The sequence below is a fragment of the Glycine max genome, chromosome 16, assembly GCF_000004515.6.
Source record: "Glycine max cultivar Williams 82 chromosome 16, Glycine_max_v4.0, whole genome shotgun sequence".
NCBI classification, from domain to species: domain Eukaryota; kingdom Viridiplantae; phylum Streptophyta; class Magnoliopsida; order Fabales; family Fabaceae; genus Glycine; species Glycine max.
In genome coordinates this window covers 19324044-19350336 of record NC_038252.2, presented here as the reverse complement: position 1 = coordinate 19350336, position 26293 = coordinate 19324044, and the positions used below count along the sequence as shown (strand labels likewise).

At 33.1% G+C, this 26293-nt stretch overlaps 2 protein-coding genes across 2 annotated transcripts; one reads left to right on the top strand and one right to left on the bottom strand.

Moving 5' to 3' along the window:
- The first annotated feature begins 762 nt into the window (after window positions 1-762).
- Window positions 763-1305, top strand: LOC102659754 (uncharacterized). Its single transcript, XM_006599842.1, has 2 exons — window positions 763-1074; window positions 1159-1305. The coding sequence occupies exons 1-2, from the start codon at window positions 763-765 to the stop codon at window positions 1303-1305; spliced, it is 459 nt and encodes a 152-aa protein (XP_006599905.1).
- Window positions 1306-5046: 3741 nt separating this feature from the next.
- LOC100798756 (uncharacterized) lies at window positions 5047-6135 on the bottom strand. Its single transcript, XM_003547808.4, has one exon. It carries the CDS (start codon window positions 5695-5697, stop codon window positions 5236-5238), a length of 462 nt encoding a protein of 153 aa, XP_003547856.1. The 5' UTR covers window positions 5698-6135; the 3' UTR covers window positions 5047-5235.
- Between the last annotated feature and the right edge of the window lie 20158 nt (window positions 6136-26293).

Sequence of the window (26293 nt, the reverse complement as noted above, 5' to 3'; positions counted from 1 at the left end):
AAGGACTCAGTTAGAAGCTATAAAGTCAGGAAGAGATAGTAGTTTCAATATTGGATCGAATGGAGTCTTAAGGCTTCAAGATAGGATTTGTGTTCCCAATGTGCCTGAACTTAGGAAGATGATCCTAGAGGAAGGACATAGGAGTAGTTTGAGCATCCATCCTGGTGCTACCAAGATGTATCAAGATCTGAAGATGATTTTTGGTGGCCCAACATGAAGAGAGAGGTTAGTGAGTTTATGTATGCATGTCTAGTCTGTCAGAAGGCTAAGATAGAACATCAGAGACCTTCAGGGAAGTTAAAAACTTTGGAGATACCCCAGTGGAAGTGGGATAGTATTTCCATGGATTTTGTTGTAGGACAACCTAGGACCCCCAGAGGTTTGGATTCTATCTGGGTTATTGTTGAGAGACTGACCAAGCCTACTTACTTTATTCCCATTAATATCAAATTTTCCTTGGAAAAGTTGACCTCTCTATATATTAGTGAGATTTTCAGGTTACATGGTGTGCCATCTAGCATAGTGACTGATAGAGATCCTAGGTTTACCTATAGAATTTGGGAGAGCCTGAACAGAGCATTGGGAACCAAGCTTAGACTAAGTTCATCCTACCATCCTCAAACTGATGGCCAAACTGAATGGACCATATAGTCGTTGGAGGACCTTTTGAGGGCGTGTGTCTTAGAGCAAAAGGGAAGTTGGGAGAGTTTTTTGCCATTGATAGAGTTCACTTACAACAATATTTTTCACTCTACCATTGGCATGGCTTCCTATGAAGCTCTGTATGGTAGAAGGTGTTGGACACCCCTATGTTGGCTAGAGCCTGGAGAAGACCTCACCTTAGGACCTGAAGTGGTACAGCAAACCACCAAAAAGGTGAAGTTGATCCAAGAAAGGATGAGGACTGCTCAGAGTAGACAGAAAAGTTATCAGGATAAGAGGAGGAAAGACTTGGAATTCGAGGTTGGTGATCATGTATTCTTGGTAGTCACTCCATGGAATGGGGTTGGTCGAGCATTGAAATCCCGAAAACTCACACCTCACTTTATCGGTCGTTTCCAAATTCTTACAAGAGTTGGTCCTGTGGCATACCAAATTGCATTACCCCCATCACTTTCTAATCTTCACAATGTCTTTCATGTGTCTCAACTCCATAAGTATATCCATGATCCATCTCCTGTGGTCGAATTGGATGACGTACAAGTAAAAGAGAACTTGACATATGAAACATTGCCTTTGAGGATCGAGGATAGAAGAACAAAGCACCTAAGAGGGAAGGAGATTCCATTGGTTAAGGTGATCTAGGGAGGTACATCAGGAGAAGATTTCACGTGGGAATTAGAGAGTCAAATGTGAGTAGCCTATCCATCCTTGTTTGAGTCAGGTAAATTTTGAGGACGAAATTTCTAAAAGGGTGGGAGAGTTGTAAAACCCTGAAATGTTATTAATTTTAAATCGATGTTTGATTGTGTTTAGCTTTTTGTTTGAATATATGTTTGACTTGAATGATTTGAAATATAACTAGAATTAGTCATGTGTGAATTTCTTGATGTGGATGTTGAGTTATGTGGAGTTTTGTTGAGCAAAGTTGAAATTATGAGATTTTAGATTTTTGCCTAAACCTAGTTCAGTAAAATCGCGATCCCAGATTCGTTAACCATTGGATCGTCTTTAAATTTTGTCTGAAGCTTCCTAAGACATGTTTCCAAAGTCTGGCCGTTGGGATTTTGACAATAACAACTGTCGATCTCTCGATAAGCGCAATTCCAACAAAGAGGGAATGGAACTGAGCACCCAAAGGTGCGCTAAGCCCAATTCCAACAGAGAGGAAGTTGCGCTGAGCACCCAGAGGTGCGCTAAGCATGATTTGCAGGTTATATATACGTCCTTAGCGTGAAAAATACGATTTTTCATTATACTCTTCTCCAAAATGCTACCCAAACCCTCAAACCTCAATTTTCATCACCCAAGACCACCGGTGGCCGTCATGAGCCGTCGCTGTTTGCCATTGAACCCCCAAGAATCCTCCTTAAGGATTCAGTGGAGAAAATTCCCCAATCCTCCATTTCAAAGCTTCTCTGAGGTAATCTTCATTCCTAAACTCTTCTCCTAGTTAGTTTGAGTTTCTCTTAGTGTCTCTTGTGTGTTGGGTATTGTATTAGGGTGTTTTTAAACTTCCTTTGAAAAACCCTAGAGAATAAGACATTGTAAAAGTTATCTTTTTATAACGTTGAGGTTATTTTGTGGCATTCATTGAACCCCGGTTACATTGACGTGATCGGAATTTTAAAATGATGTTTCCTTTTTGTAGAATCAGAAATACCCCTTAGCCCTTTATGTTTGGACAGGCGTATTTGACCCCGAATGTTGTCATTGACCTTGCTTTTGGAATCTATATTGATTTCCTTCAATTTGGCATATAGAGACTTGCGTTTGGACTGACGAGCGTGAACGAGAGAGACCTTTGAGTAACAGAAAGAGGAATTGACAAAGAGCTCATGATAGGTGAGGAGAGTTTATTATAAAATTTACCATTTTTGATACCATAGTCAGGGTTAGGGAACCTAACTAAGGGAATACATGCCTGTCCCTATTGCATGCTGAGTTTTTCTTTAGAAAACAATGCTTTTGATGAATAGGATGCGATAAATCTATTGTTGATGAATAAAATAATTGTCCTTATTTGACTTGTGTTGTTTGAAAACTTGGGAAGTGTGAATCTTAGGCATGAAAAAAATATATGTATATGCGGAATGCGACTTACTGTTGATGTTGCTATTGATGACATTAATTGATATGTGGTGATGTTGATATTTATGATGATATTGATTTGAGATGTGCATGTTGTGTATGTTCATGGGGGGGAGGCAGTGACCTTGTCGGATGTCCCTTGTGTGAGAGACTAGAGTGGTTAAAGAATTTAAGCATCTCTGAGGGGAATGCTTAGGAGCTTTAATTCATCCATGGTCATTGTACTAGATGGTGCCCATGTTTCATACGTTGGATGTTGTGTATGTTCATGGAGGGGGTGCATTAACCTTGTTGGATGTCCCTGGTGGGGGAAAATAGAGTGGTTAAAGAGTTTAAACATCTCTGAGGGGATGTTTAGGATCTTTAATTCATCCATGGTCTTTGTACTTGATGGTGCTCACGTTCATACGTCGTATGTTGTGTATGTCCATAGGGGGTGCATTGACCTTGTCGGATATCCCTGGTGCGGGAAAAATAGAGTGGTTAAAGAGTTTAAACATCTCTGAGAGGATGCTTAGGATTTTAATTCATCCATGATCTTTGCACTTGATGGTGCCCATGTTTCATGCCTCGTATGACACGGAAAATAGTATAAACTATGGCAGTATGTACTTTGTACTAGGGGGTGCGTCACCTGGTAGGGAACTCCCTTGTGGCCCAAGCTGATTATAATCAAAACTCCGACAATTAATGCACCACTTTTCCCTTCTGTGTCAACTTGAATAAGGTCCCGATAGGATCCTTGTACTGCCACGGTGCGAATCGAGTTTGCAGGGCCTGGAGGAAAAAGACCATGAAGTGAATTGACTGTTGCCGGTCATCCATTGAAACCAGGCCAGAGCACAACCCTCCATGTAAAACGAAGCAATCGTTAAGCAGTCGTGTTCGCGGGTGCTGTGGTATTCAAAGAACTGGTTGATCTTGAAGATCCAACCAAGTGGGTCTGTACCGTCGAAACGTGGGACATCTAATTTCATTCTGTGGTTTAATGCAGGTGCAGGGGAGCTATGGGATAGGGATGAAGGAATTGGTGGTGAAGTGGTCAACAAAGGGGAAACACGATGAAAGAGCTCATCAATTTTGTGGGTCATGAAATTCATAGACTCTCCCAGGGATAGTTGCTGATTTGTGAGACGAATGAAGGCATCATGCAGCTTATCGGAAGATCCTGAAGGCTTAGTGGAGTCTGGCATGACAAAGATAATGTGAGCACCAAATGATACGAGTCTGCAACTTAGAAACTGGTTTCGAGGACCATGGCCTCCATGGACAAGAGAAGAGAAATTAGATAAAGGTAATTTTTCATTCCTCTTGCTTGCTTATTTACATAGTTATATATACTATTCCTTAGTAACATAATTCTTATCTTTTTGTGCACAAGGAATATTACAAAATCAGAGTTTGTTAAGCTTGTCCCCTGCTAGCCGACAAGCACCAAGCAAGATTGCAGCTGCCAAATTCCCACCTCATCCTCAGACATAATCCTTGAGGTAAGATGGCTTTGAAATTGCCCTCTTGGACTTTCCTTCTCTTTGCACCCCTGCTGCTACTCCTATCCTTGTGTGTTCTGCTTCTGTTTCCTTATCATAAACTTTAAACGTCAGCCAAAACTTGACTTTATATCAAAAGAGGATAAAAACATGGCAACTAAACAAATCAAAATGGGATGGTGTAAACTCCAGTGACTAAATAGGAAAGTTGTTGTACTCTAGAGGTTAAAACACTAATTAAACCTTTCAGACAAATATTGTTTTAAAAAATAATTCTTCAAATTAACTTTCTATTAACTTGTCTATATGCATTTGTGTTTTATTAGATATTCAATTTAAAAATAAAAATTAAATAATCTGGTAAACATCATGACATCTGTGTTATAAAATTTCTAATTATATTATTTATAAAATATCTTTTTATAATTTGTTTCTTTTTTTTTTAATCTTTTCTCTACGAGGTTAATTTATTTATTTTATCTTTCATTTTTCAATATCTCATAATAGCTTAAGGTATTATTTTATAATACCTTTTTATAATATATTCTTTTCTTTTTTATATCATCAGGTTAATTATTTTATCCTACATTTTTTATCTATCATGTTGCTGTAAATAATTGTAAAATAAATCACACAAATATAAGTTCTCTAAAAGTTTCGTCGAGTTGCATTTATATTGAATGCGATGATCTTGATGTCTTCTGATGTAGAAAACCAGAGGTCCTGACGTCTAGTTGTATTGGTATTAATTTTTGTTTTTTTTTTTCGTTTTTAATCTACAGATACAAACAGATACATCTAGTCATTATAGTATATGAGCTTATTATAGAACTTGCGAAAATGCAGAAGATAATTTTAACAAAAGGTGATTTATTTACTAAATTGACATAATCTATGACCTGAACATCAATTTGGTAAAGAGTCATGATATTCTTTGCAACGAATCTTTCAGAGCAGCATCAGAACCATATATGTGGCAAGCTTATGCGTAGCTTTAGCTTAAGGAACCAACCAAATCAATTATTTGATATCTCACAAAATTAACATCATTATGATCGTTGACTATTGTAGGAGCCCCACATGGCCCCTTCCTCCCCCAAAAGCTCCCAAATGCAAACTCTCCCTTTTGATAAAACTCCTCCATCACCTTTTCAACTTCATCCATACAACCACCACAATTGTGATCTGCACCATCTGTTAGTGCCATCTCTACTTGAATTCTAAAAGATTGTTCATGAATTCTCAGAAGAACATCTTTATAAGAACCCATTTCTCTCCCCATCCTTCTATCATTATTTGCCTTCCTATGACGAAGCTTTTTAGCATATTCTCTTGTTTTCCTTATCAACTTCCCGGGAAGCTTCAGCAACACAAATACAAGAATTTGAAGCATCAAGCACTGGCAGCAGCATGATATGACCACACAATCAGCGCCAATCGTGTTCAAATCTTCCATGGTTTTGAAAGAGAAGGAGGAGGTGATAGATGGTGCAGAAGGAGATGATTAAAAGAAGGCATGCCTGTTTAAAGAATAGATTCCTTGCTTCTCGATCCCCTATTCAGGTCTTAGTGTGGACGAAGCAAGAACATAATTTGATGAGGGAAAGCTAAGATATATTGGTGAATAGTGATGGGTACTCATTCACCAATTATTTGGTTGAAGCCTAAACGCAAACTATAGCTTCTGAGTAAGGGTTATCACGTATGATATAATATTAAATATTAATCGATTGATTATATCTCTGGTCCTTGAATTTTTCCAAATTTTCTCTTTTAGTCTTGGAACTAAATTTGGATTAATTTTAATTTAGTCCATATTTTTGTTCTGTTAATAATTTTAGTCATCACTATTAAATATTACCATTACATGATAGCGTAACATTAATTTTATTATATTTTGTGACGGTTTTTTTTTGCTGATAGTTGAAAACTGACAGATAATTACTTTTAATTGAGTGTTTTTTCTGATTAAATGATTTTCTGATGGCTTTCACCCACCGGAAATTACTTAATTTTTGAAAACTAAACAACTTCAAATTTCAAACTCCACACGTTCAATCAATGTCATTACACACAAACTAATTTCTTAATAATGGAATATAATAATAATTTCAATTGTTAGCCTTCACGATCATCGTTGACGAACCCTGCTTTCGCGACTTGCTCGACATTACTCCGCAGTCAGTCAAACTCTCTTGATAACGACAAACTTGAAGCCTTCGCTTTCAACACCGACATTCACACGCTCATCCCTCCGATGCGTTACTTCGTCGATGAGATCTCGATTGTGCTTCGCGCTCGACAACGGGAAGGGGAAGAGAGGGAGGCTGATTGGTTGTTTGGGGCTAAGTTGGGTTTGATTTTGGAATAATTTGTTTCTTTGATTTTGGAATAGTTTGTTTTATTTGATTTTGGTTGATTTGAATAATCTGTTTCTGTGATTTTTTTTTTTATTTCTCGATTTGAGTTTAGGAGATGACAAATTTTCTTTATACACTAGGGAAACAATGTTTGGTGGCTAAAAGTTTTCAGAAATCATCTAACACCTCTCAAATTAAAAAGTTATGTCTATACTTTTTGATGATTTTTAATGGTCAAAAACCAACATATAATAAATTAATAAAATCAATGCCAAATCATCATTTTGGAGAAAATGAACAAAAACAGGTAACAGAATGAAATATGAAGAACTAAGACCAGTTAAAATCTAGTTTAGAAACTAAAATTAAAAAGTTAAAAAAATTGAGTAACTAAAAATATAACTAATTAAGTATTAATATTAAAATTTAAGAATACAATCACATCAATGAAGCATCAAGCTATGACGTGTCAATTAATATAATGATTGAGTGCATACATGATACTCGACGACATTGCCAAGATTTCTTTGCAAGGTATTTACGTGGGCTTCACTTCCGATAAAAGATGCAGTTTAGGAGTTGAGGCTATACCATCTGTGTAACAGAAAGTGGCAGAATATCTTTTATATGCTTTTCTCTAAATAACTCCGGTTATAAATAGATTAAATAATTTTATTTTATGTGCCTAACAAAAATAGAACAATTATATTAAAATTTAAATTCATTTGTTTCAATTTTTATATATAAAATATTTTGAATAATTATATATTTCTTCCATTATTTTTCACTAATTTTAAATTCTGTCCATTTTTCAGATTTAGATTTTTTATTTTTCTACTATTATTTCTACACCATCTCTTACAAGAATAACATGATGATTAGAGGAGACATTGTTCGGGTGACTAGCTACATAATTGTTGAGATTATGAGACTTCAGCAGGTAATATCCTCAAGTACGTCTAATGAGTAAATGGAAATATTAATAAATAAAGAAACAATTAATCCATAAGTATTTACAACAGATTCATAAGTATAATTATAATCCATAAGTATAACTAATTTGGAATTCTCTCGTATGGATACGGACATGCGGTACGGTACGTGACCTTCTAAAAAAATTTGATATGTAAGAGTATATAGTTGATACATTTCGATACCCTATTTAAATTTACAATTGTAATGTATAAAATAATATATTACTAACAATTTTTTCATCTAATTATAAATTACAAAAAGTAACATATAAAACATAATAAATAAAAAAACAACTTCAAATATTAATTAAATAGGAAAATTAAATGAGAAATTATTCTAATTTTAAAGATAAGAATGAGATGTATTTCCATGTTCTGAGAGTCTTGAAATTAGGGATGGAAATGGCCACGCTGCCTATGAGGAGTCTTTGACCTGACTTAGTTTGTTTATTACAAAAGTGAGAGATTCAGACTTCTTGAAAAATGTATTTAAATAAAATGAAAAAAAGTTTGTTAGGCTTGTTTAATATATATATATATATATATATATATATATATATATATATATATATATATAAAAGTTTCTCTTATATTTTTTATCATTATTTTTATCATCTATACAAGGGGTAATTAAGGGGTGTTAGTGAGAAAATGTTATTGTAATGTCTTTAAACTTAAAGAAAGTTAGTAAAAATAACTTCACACTGAACAAATCATGCACTCAGCTAGGTAATAGAATAATTTCATTCTACAATAGATTCATTCTATAATAATAGATTCGTTTAATTTTTAAAATATTATCTTTATTTTAAAATGACTGATGCTTTAACATTAATAAAAAAAAATTTATATTGACTAATGTTTTTAATTTCCAATGTGATATTAAAGCTTTTGTTTCAGATTTGTTTCAAATAATTACATTAATCTAAATAATGTTTTAGCGATGTGCCTATCAATTTTTTAAGCATCATTGTTAATAGTTATAAGTGATATATATCTACAGAGAGGAAGAATATTTTAGTAAAAAATATTTTAATGAATAACTTGCGTATTGTTTTTTTTTTTTTGAAAAAAATCTTAAACATTTTATTTTATCATTTTAAAATGGGGAGAGTATTAAATAAAAGCATTGGAAAATGCAGGTGCATAGGCAAATAGGGAATTGGCATGAACAAGGACCTACCAACTGCCACCAATATATGAAATAGGTCCCACCCAACAAACAATTACACCTTTTTCCATTTATTACAATGTCGCTCCTTCGATAATCTCAACGGCCAATTCTACCTTACTACGTAAAAGATAGAAAACAAAATAGGAGATTTGAAAGGTTTGTAATTTGTAGAAGAGCAAAATAAGGAAAACACGCAAGGTAACCCTCTTCCTCTCACTCTCTCTTTCAAATCTGAGTTATTAATTTTTATTAATTTTCAATGAGGCCTTTTTCTCATTTCTCATACATTCTGGTTGTTCACTTGTTTTGGATGTATCGGACTTATTCCAGGCCAAACAACAATAAGCATAACTTTTATTATTTTTTCTATAGTCAATTTGATTTTGGCTCTATTATTCAGATTTAGGTTTTTTGTTTTTCTACTATTATTTCTACACCATCTCTTACAAGAATAACATGATGGTTAGAAGAGACATTGTTTGGGGTGACTCGCTACATAATTGTTGAGATTATAGGACTTTAGCAGATATTATCCTCTAATCTAACTAGTAAATGCAAATATTAATAAACAAAGAAACAAGTAATCCATAAGTATTATTGTAATCCATAAGTATAACTAATTTCGAATTCTCTCTTGTATGGATACAGATACGCGGTACATGACCTTCGAAAAAAATTTGGTATGTAAGAGTATACAAAGTTGATACATTTCAATACCCTATTTAAATTTACATTATGTTGTTGTTAACTTAATTGAATTCAATAAGAGCGTGCATTATTATTCTATATATACAATTGATAGACACATAATTCACTATTTTTTTATTTTATTAACTTACATTCAATAAATCACTTTTTCATTTATTGTGTGGCTACTAATAGGTACATTATGATGTGTGCTCCATTGGAGCTTGTAGACCTAGGATCTTCTTCATCAATGGATTCCTTTGTTTCTTGGAAGATGAATGACAGCGGAATGGAGAAAGAAGAGAGAGAGGAGACACCACTTCAAGCTGAAGATGAGTCTAGAAGAAACTCACCATCATAGGAGGCCATAGATAAGAGCTTGGAGGAAGAAGGAGATGAATGAAGGGAGAGGAAGGGAAGAGCACAAAATTTTGTGCTCTAATAGAGCTTTGAAATCTGAAGTTTAATATTCAAAATGATCAAAGTTCAAAAAAATCACTATTAGAAAATATGCTTTCTACATCGGTTATTTATGACTTTCAACATCGGTTTTTCAACCGATTATGAAAGTATCGACGTTGATAGTATTATCGTTAACATCGGTTTTTCAAAAACCGATGTTAACGTAAAATTACCAACATCGGTTATATAAATAACCGATGTTGCTAATATGAATTACACCCAGAAAATGTATATTAATGTTGAAAGTTAACATCGGTTTTTAAAAAAAACCGATGTTAACGAATGTGTTACTGTTGACAGTTAACATCGATTTTTTACAGAAAACTGATGTTAACGTTCGTTAACATCGGTTTTCTGTAAAAAAATCGATGTTAACGAATGTGTTACTATTGACAGTTAACATCGGTTTTTTTAAAAAAACCGATGTTAACCCACGTTAACATCGGTTTTTATAAAAAAACCGATGTTAACGAATGTGTTACTATTGAATTTTAACATCTGTTTTTTACAGAAAACCGATGTTAACGAATGTGTTATTATTGACAATTAACATCGGTTTTTTCAAAAAACCGATGTTAACGAATGTGTTGCTATTGACAGTTAACATCGGTTTTTTTTTATAAAAAATCGATGTTAACCCACATTAACATCGGTTTTTATAAAACACCGATGTTGTTTTCAGGAATTTTTTTTATATAATGTCTTTGTTTTTATAAAAAAACCAAAATTTAACCTATAAATTCAAAATCAGACCACACAGCACACAACATATATCATTTGCATTCAGTTTTCAAATAGATTTTAGCAAAAGACAAGCTATCAACAAAGGTTGTTCAATGTTAAGATGAAACAACAATTGTAAAAAATGTAATGCAAAGTACGTAAACTAATTAATTAACCTAAAGTTACATAGTTGCCTAACATCCTATGTTTGATTTCTAACTTTTAGATAATATTGTGCCCACTGTATGCGAAGTGCATTGAATCTTTCTGCTTCCAATGGTCTAACTTCATTAAAATACTGCATGATCAAATAAAAAAATAAATTAATAATGTAATAACAATTATAAAAAAACCAAATTTGTTTGTAATAAACAATTACCGTCTCCCAATTATTCCTGAAAGATCCTAAGATTATCGTGGACATCCAGTGCATCACGTAGTAGCCACATTCAGTGATTCCTTTTTGTCTATTACACTAAATACATAATGAAATTTTGATATTAATTAAACGTTAACTACAATTAGTGTACACACACATAAAATATATATAAGTAGAACTTTTATTTAAATCACGTACCTTAACAACAATCCACCTAGCAGCAGCCTTGGATTTCGGTTGTGGAGTATCATCAAGTCCTTTCAAAGCACTAGTGTTGAATATAAGGAACATTAAAATATTGATGTTGTTGAGTTATGCCAATGAAAATGTATTGAAAACAATACGGACCTGTTAATTATTCCCTTAAGGTAGTTGTCTGGCCTGTTATGCAAAGAACAAAACCAGACAACTAGGTTTTCCTTAGGTAGAATGACGACCATTTGCCAGTGTCCACTGCAGTAGAGACGAATATGGGTTATTGTAGTAGTATAGATTATTTAAATTCAATTATTGTGTTTGACTTACCTATTCAGATAGGCTCCAAGGTAAACATCTCGTTTTGAACTCTGTATCCAACTCTTGATGTAACTTTCGGATTCAAATTGTGATTGCCCAGATCTCTGAATGGACTGTGGCTCGAGGAATCCATACACATCAGAATTCCCCGCTCGCACACTTGTCTCAATCAGATGGCTGTGTTGTTAAGTCAAAGTTAATTATGTATGAATTTAAAACAATTACTTTGGTAATTAATAGTAATCTAAAATGACTTACAGAATCCATAACTGTATAACAGATATGCTAAGACATTGACCACCATGTGCAATTTCAGAGAGATCTTCGTGCTTTATATACAACGGGAAGTTTTGATTAAACACCCCGAATATGGTAGCATCCCACATAACCTGGAGCGGCTTCAAAAACAGTTGTGGGATGGTCAATGTCATCAGGTACAGGGGATCATCGACCTCTTCATCCGGGCTTTCTGGAGGTTTTGCTGGAGAAACAATTGCCTATTGATAAAACATAGTTAATTAGCAAGTTTTGATTACAGTGAACAAATTAATTGAGAAAAATAAACATATAATCAGAGTAAAATACCTGTTCTGATAAACGCTTCACAAGATGTGTTGGCCAAGCAAGGAAAGTGTTAAGTGTCTGCCCCACTAAGGTAACCTCGTCAGTGGGTACAGGAACGAGAGCCTCTGTATCTTTAACCTCCTCAACACCAACCTTGACTTGGCCATGCAACAAAGGGATGTTGTGAACTGTTGTGGATCCCTCGTAAAGTCTTCCTAGGGCAACCAAGCGGGAAGGATTTTCTTCAATATATAGGCCGTATTTGTCTGAGTCACCCTTCCCTGGATCGTTCCCTGAGGGAGCAACACAACTCTCCATTGTGCTGACACGAGGACCTGAGGGACCAACCTCTGGCTCTGGAGGTAGTGCAATTCCCTGTGATTGCATCTGAGACTGAAACTGGGACTGCATCTGGCTGAAGGATTCCATCATCTTTCGAGTCACTTTTTCTGTGATTGACTCCTCCAGTTGGTCTTTGATTTGTTGGGTCAGCTGTTCTAGGTCTTCAAGAGGCATGGAGGAAGAACTGCGGGATGTTCGTGAACCTGATCCAAAGTATTGCTTTATGGTGACACCAGCTCCAACAGCACGAACACGGCCAGGGTGCTCTGGTCGCCCAATGGCAGCAGTCAGGATATCCTGACGTCCATGGGGGACGAACGATCCCTGTGACGCCTGCTCATCCAAAGAATCTTGTACCGAACACATATTTGTACAAGGAATTCACAAAATACACAAAGATAATTACAATTATTAATTAAAAATGACTTACAATCCTGTCAGCTATTTCCTTTGCTGCCTCAGACGTCATCTATCCAGTTTTCTTCGTGCGGGCCATCTTCCATTTCACGTGGCGTCTAATGGGAGATGGAGGGTCAATGATGCCCTCAGTGCTTCCAGACTGGGCAGCTTCTTCCAGTCTTTTCTTTATCTTCTCAGCCATGAGCTTTTCTTCTAAATATTCATAACACCCACGAGACAATACGTGGGGGGCAGTGTTTTGCTTCTGGGAGGCCTGTGCCTTTTTCCGTACATCCTGCAAAATTTTAACATTAATGAAAATGATTATTACAATAAATTATAAGAAGTGATTTTGTTGTGGAAAACAACTAAAATGACAAAGTACATACCTCCCATGAGGGATCTCTGCGGGTCTGACAAAACTGAGTCCATTTCTCCTTGCTAATGCCATATTTTTCACAGACAATTTCGTCCGCACCGTCCTTGTCGACTGCAAGTGCCCATTTCCTAGTCAAGTCAGATTTAAACTGCCTCCAGCGCTCGCCGACAATTTGAAGAATTTTCTTCTTTGTCCTACTGTCAGAAGCTTCAGGGATTTGAAATTCCGCCGACAATCAGACCTTGGATGCAACTGCGATCGTATGCCCATGTCAGCTAGATCTTGACGGGTATTTAGACCATCTTTCGTCTTGCCCTGAATGTTAAGGAGTGTCCCAATGACACTGTCACATACATTTTTCTCTACATGCATAACATCAATACAATGTCTAACATCTAGATTAGACCAGTACGGAAGATAAAAGAAAATGGACCTTTTCTTCCATATGCAACTCTTACTTTTATCCTTCTTTTGGGTCTTTCCAAATACAGTATTAAGGTGTTCAACCCGTTGGAAGACCTGCTCACCAGTTAACGATGTCCGCGCAGTTTCGTGCTCTTGACTTCCATTAAAAGCTTTTTTCAATCTTCTGTAAGGGTGATGAGCTTTTAGAAAACGGCGATGTCTAGTGTACACTGTTTTTCTACCATGTTTCAGTTGTATGTAGCTTGTGTCTTCTTCACAGATGGGGCATGCAAGATGACCCTTAACACTGTAACCGTTGAGATTCCCATATGCTGGAAAGTCATTAATGGTACAAAATAGCATTGCACGCATTTGAAAAGTCTCCTTGCGAAACCCATCAAACACTAAAACCCCCTCATCCCACAACTTTCTTAGGTCTTCAATCAACGGACTTAGATAAACATCAATGTCATTTCCTGGTTGTCTTGGGCCTGATATCATCATAGACAACATCATGTATTTTCGCTTCATGCACAACCAAGGCGGAAAATTGTAAATTACTAGTAGAATTGGCCATGAACTGTGTTGAGTGCTTAAATTTCCATATGGATTCATTCCATCACTGGCTAGTCCAAGTCTAAGATTTCTTGCCTCTTTGCCGAAATTCGGATACAAACTATCAATCTTCCTCCACTGGGAGCAATCAGCTGGATGACGGACCATTCCATCATATTTTCTCCCATTTGCATGCCAGGTAAGATCTTTTGCGTCGTCCTCATTAGCAAATAAACGCTTAAACCTTGGAATGATGGGAAGATACCACAACACCTTCGCTGGAGGGCCTTTCTTTGAGTTTTCATCAGAACTGCAGTCCTCATCATCCTTCACCTTGTACTGTGACGCCCCACACCTAGGGCATTTTGACATTTCTTCAAATTCATGTTTGTACAGTATGCAATCATTAGGGCAAGCATGAATCTTCTAATACTCCATACCCATCGGAAACAATATCTTATTTGCCTGATAGTAGCTTTTAGGCAATGTGTTATCCTGTGGAAGCAGATCGTGCACTATTTGAAGCAATGAAGTAAAGCTTTTGTCACTCCATCCATATCTGGCCTTGACATTAACCAGACTTAACACCGCCGACAATAGCGTCAAGGAATTGTTGCACCCCGGATACAAAGGCTTCTTTGAGTCACCCTGCAATCTTTCATACACAGGGGCATGTGCTTGCTGGAAAGACTCTTATCCAAGGTCACGAATCATATACTCCAAGCGATCTCCCATTTCTACATCAAATGGTTCGGATTATTGCCCACTCTGCATGTCTGTCATTTCACCATGCCATATCCACATCGTATAATTTCTCTTAATTCCATCACACAACAGATGCTCTCGTATGTCATCCAGTATTTGTCGTCTTCCGTTTAAACAATTGATGCAAGGACAATAATATTTTCCATCTTCATCCGGTTGACCTCTTTGTGAAGCAAATTGTAAGAATTGCTCGACGCCTTCCTCATATTCTGGGCTGATGCGACTTTCATTCATCCAACTTCGATCCATCTAAGTAATAACTCGGTCATACTCTCAAAGTTATTCGATGCATGAAAATCTCACTTTTTTATTAAAGGTGTGACCTTATCCCATTCAGGAAGACCGTCTTTTATGGTAGCTTCATACATCAGGGTTAATTCTATTTTGTTAAATTTGACAAAATTTTGGCAGCATTTCGCATTGGTTTCCAAGTACACGACATGAAATCGGTGAAATTAACTTCCCGATAATCAAGTATGCACTCAGAGAATAACTAGAAATGCATTACCAAAATTTCATCAAATTAAACAAAATAATTTTAACCTTAACACATGAATCTACTATAAAAATATCAGTCTCCCCAAACTGTCCAAACAGACAATTCAAGATTGAATACAATGATTAATGCAAACTGTCCGTAAGAATCATTGCATCCAATCTCAAACGGGAATCTAAGGTTCACTCATCATGAACACAATTTGTATAGCATATATCAATTGTCATTAATGGCAGTGAACACGTAATAAAAATATTCATTGGTAACAAACATTTGTACCTGTCATGATGAGCAGCACGGTCCAAAATGAAAGCAAGAATCAAAGAAATAATTGAATGAACACCTACATAAGACAATCTTGCGTATGATAAAAAAAAGAGTAAGATTAAGTATAATAAGCGCTCAGAAGATATGAGAACAATTTATTCTAAATTATATTAAATTTATTCTAGAAATGAGAGTTCTTAAATTTATCACAATTTGGTAAATGTTTTGTAATTTGTAAATGTGTAAAATTTATTATGAGCTTGAACCTTTTGATATTCGAAGGGTAACATGGTGTGATATCTTATTCTAATGGAAATTTAAGGCTGATGTGACGTGAACTTCAAATCGATCTACTCGTGAATTAATTTTTTATATCCTAAAAAGAAGTGCAAACATACAATATTGGTTGCTCTTTAAACATGTCGATTTTATATCCTAGCTAGTAGAGCACCTAACTATTTTACCATTCAAAACAAAGTATCCAAACATGGAATGAGGAAGCATTGGAAACATGTACCAGCCCCTGAAATAACGCACTGAGTTTAACTCTTCATTAAATAAACTCAAAATGCCAAAATGATCACCAAATACAATAGGATTTATACCAAAATCAGATAATAATACCATAAATCCAGTTCTATAAGTTATAAACTAAGTTCTTAGTTAAACTAAAATACCATAAATATATATATATATATATATATATATATATATATATATATATATATATATTCATTAATGTGCGGGAAAAAAATCAAGCTAGTAATTTGGTGTGAATTAGAAGGAATACCATGATTCCGTTTCAGTATAGCTGCATGGAGTGGAGAGTTTCCAAAGCACAGTGGAAGCTAGCTTCTCAACAGATAGCCTGTTTAACCAAGTATGATTAATTAATTAATTAATTAATCAATTTCTGTTCGTTGGAATAACTATAAAAAATAAAATAAATAATTGTTACAGAGCAATCGTGAGCCACGATCAAAGGCCAACCAAGTCCTTGTATATTTTCAAGCAATCTGATTTATAAATTAGAAATCCAAAATAAGAATAAAATTAGTTTTATAAATTATAAAATGTAAATTTAAAACTCAGACACAATAAAGAAATAATAAAATTAATAAAGAAATAATAAAATTTATTTTTAGAAATTATTTTTTTTATTTACAACTCAAAAATAACAAGAAACGTTACATGCGTAATGCTTTCTTCTATGTACGTGTTGAACAGTTTTCTTGATCTTAATTTTCTATTGTTACACCTATTTTGGCACAGCTTACTTCCTTTGTAAGAAGCGCACGTTGCAAACAAAAGCATGATGAAGAGGAGGAACTGCTAATTCTAAATCCCATTTATGTTAAGCAGCTTCTTCTGCACTCAATCACTACTACTAGTTCTAAATTCTAATGTTCTTTCTATCCCTCAACTCACTCATCCAAGCTAGCCACACGTGCTCAGCCATCTTAGGATGCTTTGGATTTCTGGACTGTGTGGTCCACCCTTAACGTATATTAACAGCCTGTGGGCCTCATCATTTGGCCCAAATGCAGATGTCCAAAGTCCAAATTACCCTCCTGTCTCACTCTCGTCTCTCATACACTATTCAATAGCCTTTGACTTTTCAAATTCAATTACCAATGAATAAAATCAAACTAATTGCCAATGATTATTAATTTAAAAGTCAAATATCATTTTTCCTTTTCATTATGATATTACTAGAAAGTATTTATTAATTTTACTAATGATTAATATTTATTTAAAAAATATAATTAATCAATTTTAACAGGATATCTCCTAACCACATTCATTTAACCATACTTTGACAAGCTAGTTTGATTGATTTCACGTTTTAAATGTAATATTTTAAGTCTCCAATGTCAAAAGTTAACAATTATAACTTTTACAATCTAAATATAATTTCTTTCGTCTTAACCAAATTCCAAACACGCACTACTAGTTGCTTCTTGGATGTACATCCAAATTGTGTGAATAAAAATCCAAACACACAACTAACTAATCTCAATCTTCCTACTACATCCTGTGGTTTCAATTAGTTAATAATGGCCAATGAGTGTGGTTAGTGAGCGTGCTGTGTGTGCGGAGCCAGAATCAGAGGAAGAAAAATACTAACATTTTTATTTGATTCTAACATTAGTTCCCTCTTTATCATTATATGATTATAAATTATCAAGTTTGTTGGTTGCCTTGAATAGAGAAAACACTTACAAACAAAGGTGTAGAAATTGGCACCACAGATATAGCAAGCAAGAATCAAAACAACTCAATTTTGAGGGACGGAGAGAAAGAGAGAAATTACCAAGAATTTTAGTTGTTGAGCTAACATAAGTGTAAGGAAATTGGCACAGCTTAATTTTCTATTGTTACACCTATTACAACAAGGCAATAGGAAATAAAGAAAATGTCACTTACAAGAATTTGCAAGGAGTAATCAATAAATATAAGTAAATAACATAAAATTAACAAACGATGCATTATGATTTTTATGTGGAAAATCTTTTAAACATTAAGAGTAAAAATTATTGGGCTTTAAAATAAAATAAAAATTAAAGCTCTATTATGATCCACATGAACGTACAATGGGTCAGGAACAAATACACAAATCGTGCTAATTCTAATAATAATCTAAACAATCAAGAACCAATACTAAGAGTATTGAGTTAAGAAAATTACTAAAATGACTTTAGGGATCAATTTTCTTGAAAAAAAAATATTATTCCTCACTTATTTCTCTTCAACTATACAAGACAACATATCATTACATTTCTAATTTATTTTTCATTTTTCAAATTATCTTCCTTCTATTTCTATCTACTTTATTTCTCTGGTCTAAACCAAACACACCCCAAACGAAACAAAGCATTCATTTCAACGAAACGCAGCGAACAATGGAAATCAGTAACAGAAAAATACAACATGAAGGCATCAATGAAGTTCAGAATAGATCAAAAGGATCAATATAAAAGAGAAGAAAAACAAGTTTACTTGATTGTACTGTGAAATACAAAGAAATTGTGCTGTGGCGTTATCGGGAGAGAGAGAATTGCGAATTTACAAAGAAACTGTCCCACACGGCTGCTTCTTGGTGGCCCTAAAATATAAATGAGGTGTCCAATCAAGTCCTCTCCTTTCAAGAAAAAACAATTAATTTATTTGAAGATTTGATCACATTGTTTCAAAGGAAAACATTCAATATGTTATTTTGCTTTGAATATGTCTGAGAGCCTTCAAATACAGTGATATTTATTTTTAGTTATCATATATTTCTTCTGAGTTTTATATACCTGTTTTTTTTTTCTTAACGTGACTTGTCGTTAGAAATAAAAAATGTTTTATATTTTTTGTAAATATATATGGTGCCTTTTTGTTTTTAGACTTCATATAATATATAAAATGTTATAAATATCCGGCCCTTATAGTTAACGTTGTATCTGGATATCACGTAAAAAAAATAGAGAAATTTTCTTTTGCATAATTTTTTTGCATTCCTTATTAACGACTAAGTAAGACATACAAAGATAATTAAGAAAATATAAATTAAAATGATCTCATGACAAGGAAAAATAGAAAGAAATTCCCAAAAATTAAATAACACCTAATTAACATGTCTAAAACGTAAAATAGAAGAAAACAGAGGGAAAAAAAGAAGAAATAAAACCAATCACTGTTACTTTATCTTTTAATCAAATGATTTAGATTTAAATCTTAATTTTAAATATAAAATAAATTATGTAGGAAAATATTTTATTTTTATTAATGTCTTCTGATAAAAATTAGTCACAACAATATCTTAATAAATAAATAAAAAAGACAAATAGGACATAGTAAGTAAAATACGAATCAAATACATGTATTTGAAAATATAGAAAAAGAAAAAAGAAAGAGAAAGCAATATTTGTAGGCTTCCTCAATAAGTGTCTTCCACACCACGGATCTTACCGCGTGTATGTATCTAAACAAATATTTTAAAACATTTACTTTTAACTTTTTTTAATTTAATTACTCTTTTAAAAATTTATCACTATTTAAATATAATTCTTTTTCTTTGTTTCTTCTTTCCTAAATGATTTTTTTATTAAATTTATTAACAAAAAATTCACATAATTAACAAATGTGGTTAAAAATAATAAAAAAATGACAAATGTAATAAAAATAAATTACATATGGATTATAATTAAATCTAAATTTAAAGACTTAAAACATAATTTTCGTGTCTCATGAAAATATTTTTATTTTTGTTCTGAAAATTTTGTTTAGAAATAATGAAAATATCATTTTTTTTAAATCCTACAAATATATGAGATAACTATAATTATTTAAATTAAACCACTGTAACATATATTTTCAATAAATCAAATTAATATATACAAATATTTTAATTTATTTTTAATTTAAAGATAATACGATAACATAAATATAGTAGGATTTTATAGAATTTTTAAACAATATTCTCCATTTACCTTTTTATGAAGATTTTTTTTTTATTTTTATAATAATTAAATCAAAATATATTAGTAATAAATTTTAATTTTTTTACGATATAATTGATTTTACCAATATTCTATAAAAATTCTATAAAAGTTAAACTCTATTATTAAAAACAGTTTTTTTTTTCAAATTAACTAATATCAAATAATTTATATAAATGTGTGTTATATTTAAATGATAATCATGAAATAATAAAATTAAAATTATGAAATTCATTTTAAAAATTTAGTTTAATTTTTAAATGTTTACCTTTTGAATTTATTATTGTTTATTAATTATTATTTTTTTAATTAAAATATAATTAATAACGCAATATATGTTTTTTTTTAAAATATATAAATAATTAAAAAAAAGTTTATATTAACATCGGTTTTTCAAAAACCGATGTTAATGTGTATGCATTAACATCGGTTTTTTGGAAAACCGATGTTAAGAATAATACTTTATTTACAAATATGTCACCGCGTTTAACTTAACATCGGTTTTGTCCAAAACCGATGTTAATAAACCGATGTTAAAACTGCTTTTTGTAGTTGTAAATGCACACACATGACCTCTATTTATAGTCTATGTGTCACACAAAATTGGAGGAAAATTTGAATTTTAATTCAAATTTCACTTGAATTTGTGGAGCCAAACTTTGAAGCCAAAATTTCACTAATTATGATTAGTGAATTTTAGTTATGGTTCAGCCCACTAATTGGATTGAGCTTCTACCAATTCAATTAAATTTATTTCCAACCACACACATCAAATATTCACTTAGTGCATGTGAAATTACAAAACTACCCCTAATACAAAAACTAGTCTAGGTGCCCTAAAATGTAAGGGTTGAAAAATCCTATATTTATAGGGTACTCTACCTATATTATGGAGCCCTAAATACAAGGACCAAATATAATAACATCCTAGTCTAATATGTACAAAGATAATTGGACTCAACCTTGGTCCATGAGCTCAGAAATCTACCCTGAGATTCATGAGAACCCTAGGGCCTTCTTCAGCAGCTCTAGCCCAATCCTCTTGGAGCCTCTTGCTCATGGCTCTAGTGTCTGGTCCCTTCCTAGGGAGGATTGCATCACATTATGTCTACTCCCATGGTTGGTGATGAACGCAATGCACAATTACCTCCAACAACTAATCAACCGATGGTGACAAGAATATAAATAAAAAAGAATAGGAGAATGTTATTAAGAAAAAGGAAGAAAACATCAAGTGTGTGGAATGATTTTGATGAAGTTGAAATAGTTGGAGCAGGAAAGAAGACAATATGTAAGCATTGCAAAGTTAGATTATCTACTGGTGGGCTAGGGGGTAGCACAAGTCATCTAAGAAGGCATTCAGAAAAATGCAATGAAAGGAGGTTGCACATGGCTGAAGAAAAGAACCAATCTATCATTCCTTTTAAGCCTTCTAATCTATCAAATTCGTTCCTAATTCTTGGGGTTAAATACTCCAATGAGACGCTGAGAGAAATAATTGCTACTACTATGATGGTTCATGAATACCCTTTTAGCATTGTTGAGGATGAAGTTTGGATGTGAGCTTTCCAATATGGAAATCCCGACTTTCAAAAAGTAAGTCGTAAAACAGTGAGAAGTGATTGTTTAGCAATATATAATGCAGAAAAGAATCGATTGAAGGCTTTATTGAAAACTGTCAACAAAATTAGCTTAACAACTGACATGTGGAAATCATGTCACCAAGTGGTTGAGTATATGGTTGTCACCGGTCATTTCATTGATGTGGAACGGAAACTTTAAAAGAGGGTTTTAAGTTTTGTGAAGGTGACTGCTCTGAGGCAAGGAATTGATGTAGCAGATGCCATCTTTTAGTGCTTGAAGGCGTGGGGGATTAAAGAAAATGTATTTTATGTGTCGGTTGACAATGCTTCTTACATTGACTCATATTTGAAGAATTTGAAAGAGAACTTATCACTTAGCACAAAATTAGTTCTGAATGGAGATTTGTTTCATGTTAGATGTTGCGCACACATATTGAACTTGTTGGTACAAGATGGACTTGGTAAGATAAAAGATATCATTCAAAATGTTCGTGAAAGTGTGAAGTACATTAACCATAATGATGCAAGATTGAAGGCCTTCAGTGATGTTGTTGAACAAAAGCATCTAAAAGAAAGAAAGCTCATCCTTGATTCTCCAACTAGGTGGAATTCTACATTCCAAATGTTGCCAATTGCATTGAAATTCAAAATTTCCTTTTCTACTTGTGGAGAATGAGATCCTCTTTATACTTATGCACCTTCAAATGAAGATTGGGAAGAAGTGCTGAAAGTTTATAAACTTTTAGAATTATTTAACTTAGCTACATACATGATATTAGGCAGTGAGTATCCTACTGCTATTTTGTATCTTGCAGAAGTTTGGAGGGTCAAGCAAGTAATTGACAATGCATTAGAGGATGAAGATTTTTTCATGAGAGATATGACAGGCCCAATGAAACTAAAATTTGACAACTATTGAGGGGAATGTAATTTATTGATGTCCATGGTTAGAGTTTTAGATCTTAGGTGCAAGTTTCGTATAATTGGCGTTTGCTTCCCTTTACTGTACAAGACTGAAGAAATTTCTAAGGAGAATGTGGAGAAGGTACGAAGTGCTCTTCAACAATTATATGATGAGTATGCGGCTTTAAGCAATGAAGAGTCATCCTCAAATGAAATGAGTGTTGGTGGCATAAACTCCTCAACTATCCATGTGCCTAATACATCTGTTATGACTGGGTTTTATCAATTAATGAGCCTTGTGCATGAAAAGGAAGCAGTCCCACCAATGAAATCAGAACTAGATGTTTATCTTAAGGAGAAAAATACTTATATTCCTAATAATGGAAACTCCTCTTTTAGTGCCTTGGAGTGGTGGAGGAATAACAACTTCAAATATTAGATTTTATTAAAGATTACAAGAGATATACTAGTTGTTCCAATATCAACCGTTGATTAGAATCCACATTTAGTGTTGGAGGTAGAGTAATTGATGAGTATCGTTCTAGATTGAACGAAGAAACTATTGAAGCTCTCATATGCGGTGGGGATTGGATTCACCATAATTACAATTTGAAGAGCAAAACAAAGGTACACAAAATTTATTTTTAATTGACTCTTTTATAATATATTTATTTTTCTAATAACACTTTCCTCATTATGAAGGTGGATCGTCAACCACTTGAAGAAATCACCTTGAAAATCTCATAAAATGATTACGACTTATTTGGAAATATAAGTAAGATGTTGAGACATTTTCTGTTTTTAAAATTTTTCTTTAACTTTCCTAAACTAATTTAAAGTGTTTTGTAAAATTCATTTATATTCCAATAACATTTTTCCCCTTAAAATGAAGGTGGATGAACAACTTCAAGAAATCACATTGAAGATTTGATGATATGCTTGTTAGAGATAGGGGGAGCAACATGGTAAACAACCCAAAGGCTAAAGCTTAAAGCTAAAAAAAAAAAAAGAAGCTTGAAGATGTTTTGAAGAAGTTTTGGCTTTTACATGACCAACTCTCTTGAGTGACATTTGAATTGGTTGTTATCTTGGTTGTTGCATATTAGTACATTTGATATCTCTATTGCATCATGCATCATCATGGTTTGTGTGGAGAAAATTTTCTAAGTTAGAAAATTTTCATCACATGCAAAAACTCTTTGTTTTAATCGATTACAGAGTTGTTGTAGAGTTGAGTCTTGTATTGGTTTAATCGATTATCGATATCTCATAATTGATTACACTGTTGTTTGAGACAATGACTGATTTATTCAGGAGTCTTTGCTTTAATCGATTATCAAGTGAATTAATTGATTACTTCTCTTTTATTTAGTTGTTCAGAGGTGAACAAGAACACTTTAATCGATTACTTGGGACATATAATCAATTACATTGATCTTGAGTTGTTTTCAGATATTGGGATGAACACTTTAATTGATTACTTAGATAATCTAATTGATTGCTTCATTGAATTAATCGATTACCTTATAGATTTGATCAATTACAGATTGTTATAAGTGTTTTCTGTATAAATAACCAACTTGTGTTCACATCTATACATGAAGAAATCAATAGAGGATTCTCAATACATTTTGAAAATAACATCTTAGCCTCAAAATGAGAAAGATTTTGTAGAGAAGAGAAGAGTTATATAGTAACTCACAACTTCTTAATCGTTTGGTTTTGAAGATTTTTTCTTGGAAGTGAGTTGTGTCTTTTGAGTTGAAGAAGATCACCTTCTCAATCTGGCAAGGTTTTTGTGGAAAGATTGGTCAAGTTGTATCTCTCTTTCTTAGTTTTTCTTGTGTATGGTTTTTACACGATCTTTTTGGTTATGCGTGAATCGCTTACAACACGCTAGAATAGAGTTTTCTAGTTTGGGCAAGAGTAGGGTTCACTTAAGCTTATATTCACAAAGGACCCTAGTGTTGGGTGCCTTAGTCTCTTTTTCCAGGGTGAGAATTGTAGATTGGTTGTGATTTCTTGTAAGGATTCTTGATGCATAGTGAAAATCTAATTCTAGTTGTGGATTAGATAACTGGATTAGCCTCTCTAGAAATAGAGAGTGAACCAGTATAAAAAAGATTGTGTCTTTCTTCTCTTGTTTATGATCTTTTTCTCTCATTCAAGTATTAATCAAGTTTTTCATGAAGATTCAAGTTTTATGATTGTGAAAGAAAGGAAGTTAATGAAGAATCATGTTTAATGAAGGATTGATTAAATATTGATTACGTTCGATTCATATATTTGTTTGTGATATGATCCATACAAAAGTTGTTTTTGTAACTTTATTTTTAAAAATACATTTTGTTTTGAAATCAATTCACCCCCTCTTGGTTTATTGAGTTTCATCATCTTTTTTTTTTTCAATGTTGGCTCGTTGCTTCATGTTTGGGAGATGACTTGGGAATTAAAAATTTCCTTCTTTATATTTAACTTGCCTTGGTTCTTATTTCTTATTTATTTTAGTATTTGACATTAAGACTAGATTATTGAATGAAACTTATGGTATTTTACTTAACTTACTTATTTTGTTTACAATATTTTGTTGAATACTTAAAGTGCTCCAATTATAATTCTTACTTGAATCATTGTGATTAGTGAATTTTAATATCATATTATAGTGCTAATTAATTTTGACTTTTTTACGCACAAATAAAAATGGAAGTATGTGTCTTTCTTTATATTAAATATAACAAAGTACTATATGAATTCTCAAAGTTTTATTGTATAATATTAGATTTCCTTCAAATATGATATTTATTATAAAATAAACTTTTTAATAGGCTCATAGGTTAAGTCATGCTTTTAAATAGGCTAAATTAAGCCTTAAAAAAGACCTATAACAACTCAATAGACCAAGTCAATTTTATATTTTTAATTCAAGTCAAGATCATAACTAATTAAACTTGACCTGAGTTATTTCCATCTTTACTTGAAATATCACTACTAAAAAAGGCAAAATTGTATTTTTGGTCCTCCATTTTGTCTCCAATTTTGGATTTTGTCCCCCTGTAAAATTATTCACGAATTTTGTCCTCGTATTTAATTAAATCACACAATGTTGGTCCCCCAGCCCACAATTGGACATTGACTGTTACACAGAGATGTTGATTGTCACGTGTCATGTTCTTATTGGATGTCAACTCCATGGAAGATGAAATGCATTGTTGTTTTCATTGACCAATCATAACATAACACGTGACAGTCATCATCCAATAAGAACGTGACACGTGACAGTCAACATTCCTTTGTAACAATTAATGTCCAATTATGAGCTGGGAGACCAACATTGCATGATTTGATTAAATACGAGAACAAAATTCATGAATAATTTTACCGAGAAACAAAATTCAAAATTAAAGATAAAATATGAGACCAAATTTATAATTTTGCCACTAAAAAAATACTAACTGCTAGAGAGTAAAGACAATTAATGTTATCTCAATTACCTATACGTGTAAGTGCTACCTAGATAAAGTGCTAACAGTATAAATAAATACTTTATTGAAACCTTCACAACTTCACCTACTCTCAAAAGTTTATAGAAAGCACAAAGCAGTTATCAAATTTATTTTACAGAAAACAAACGGTAG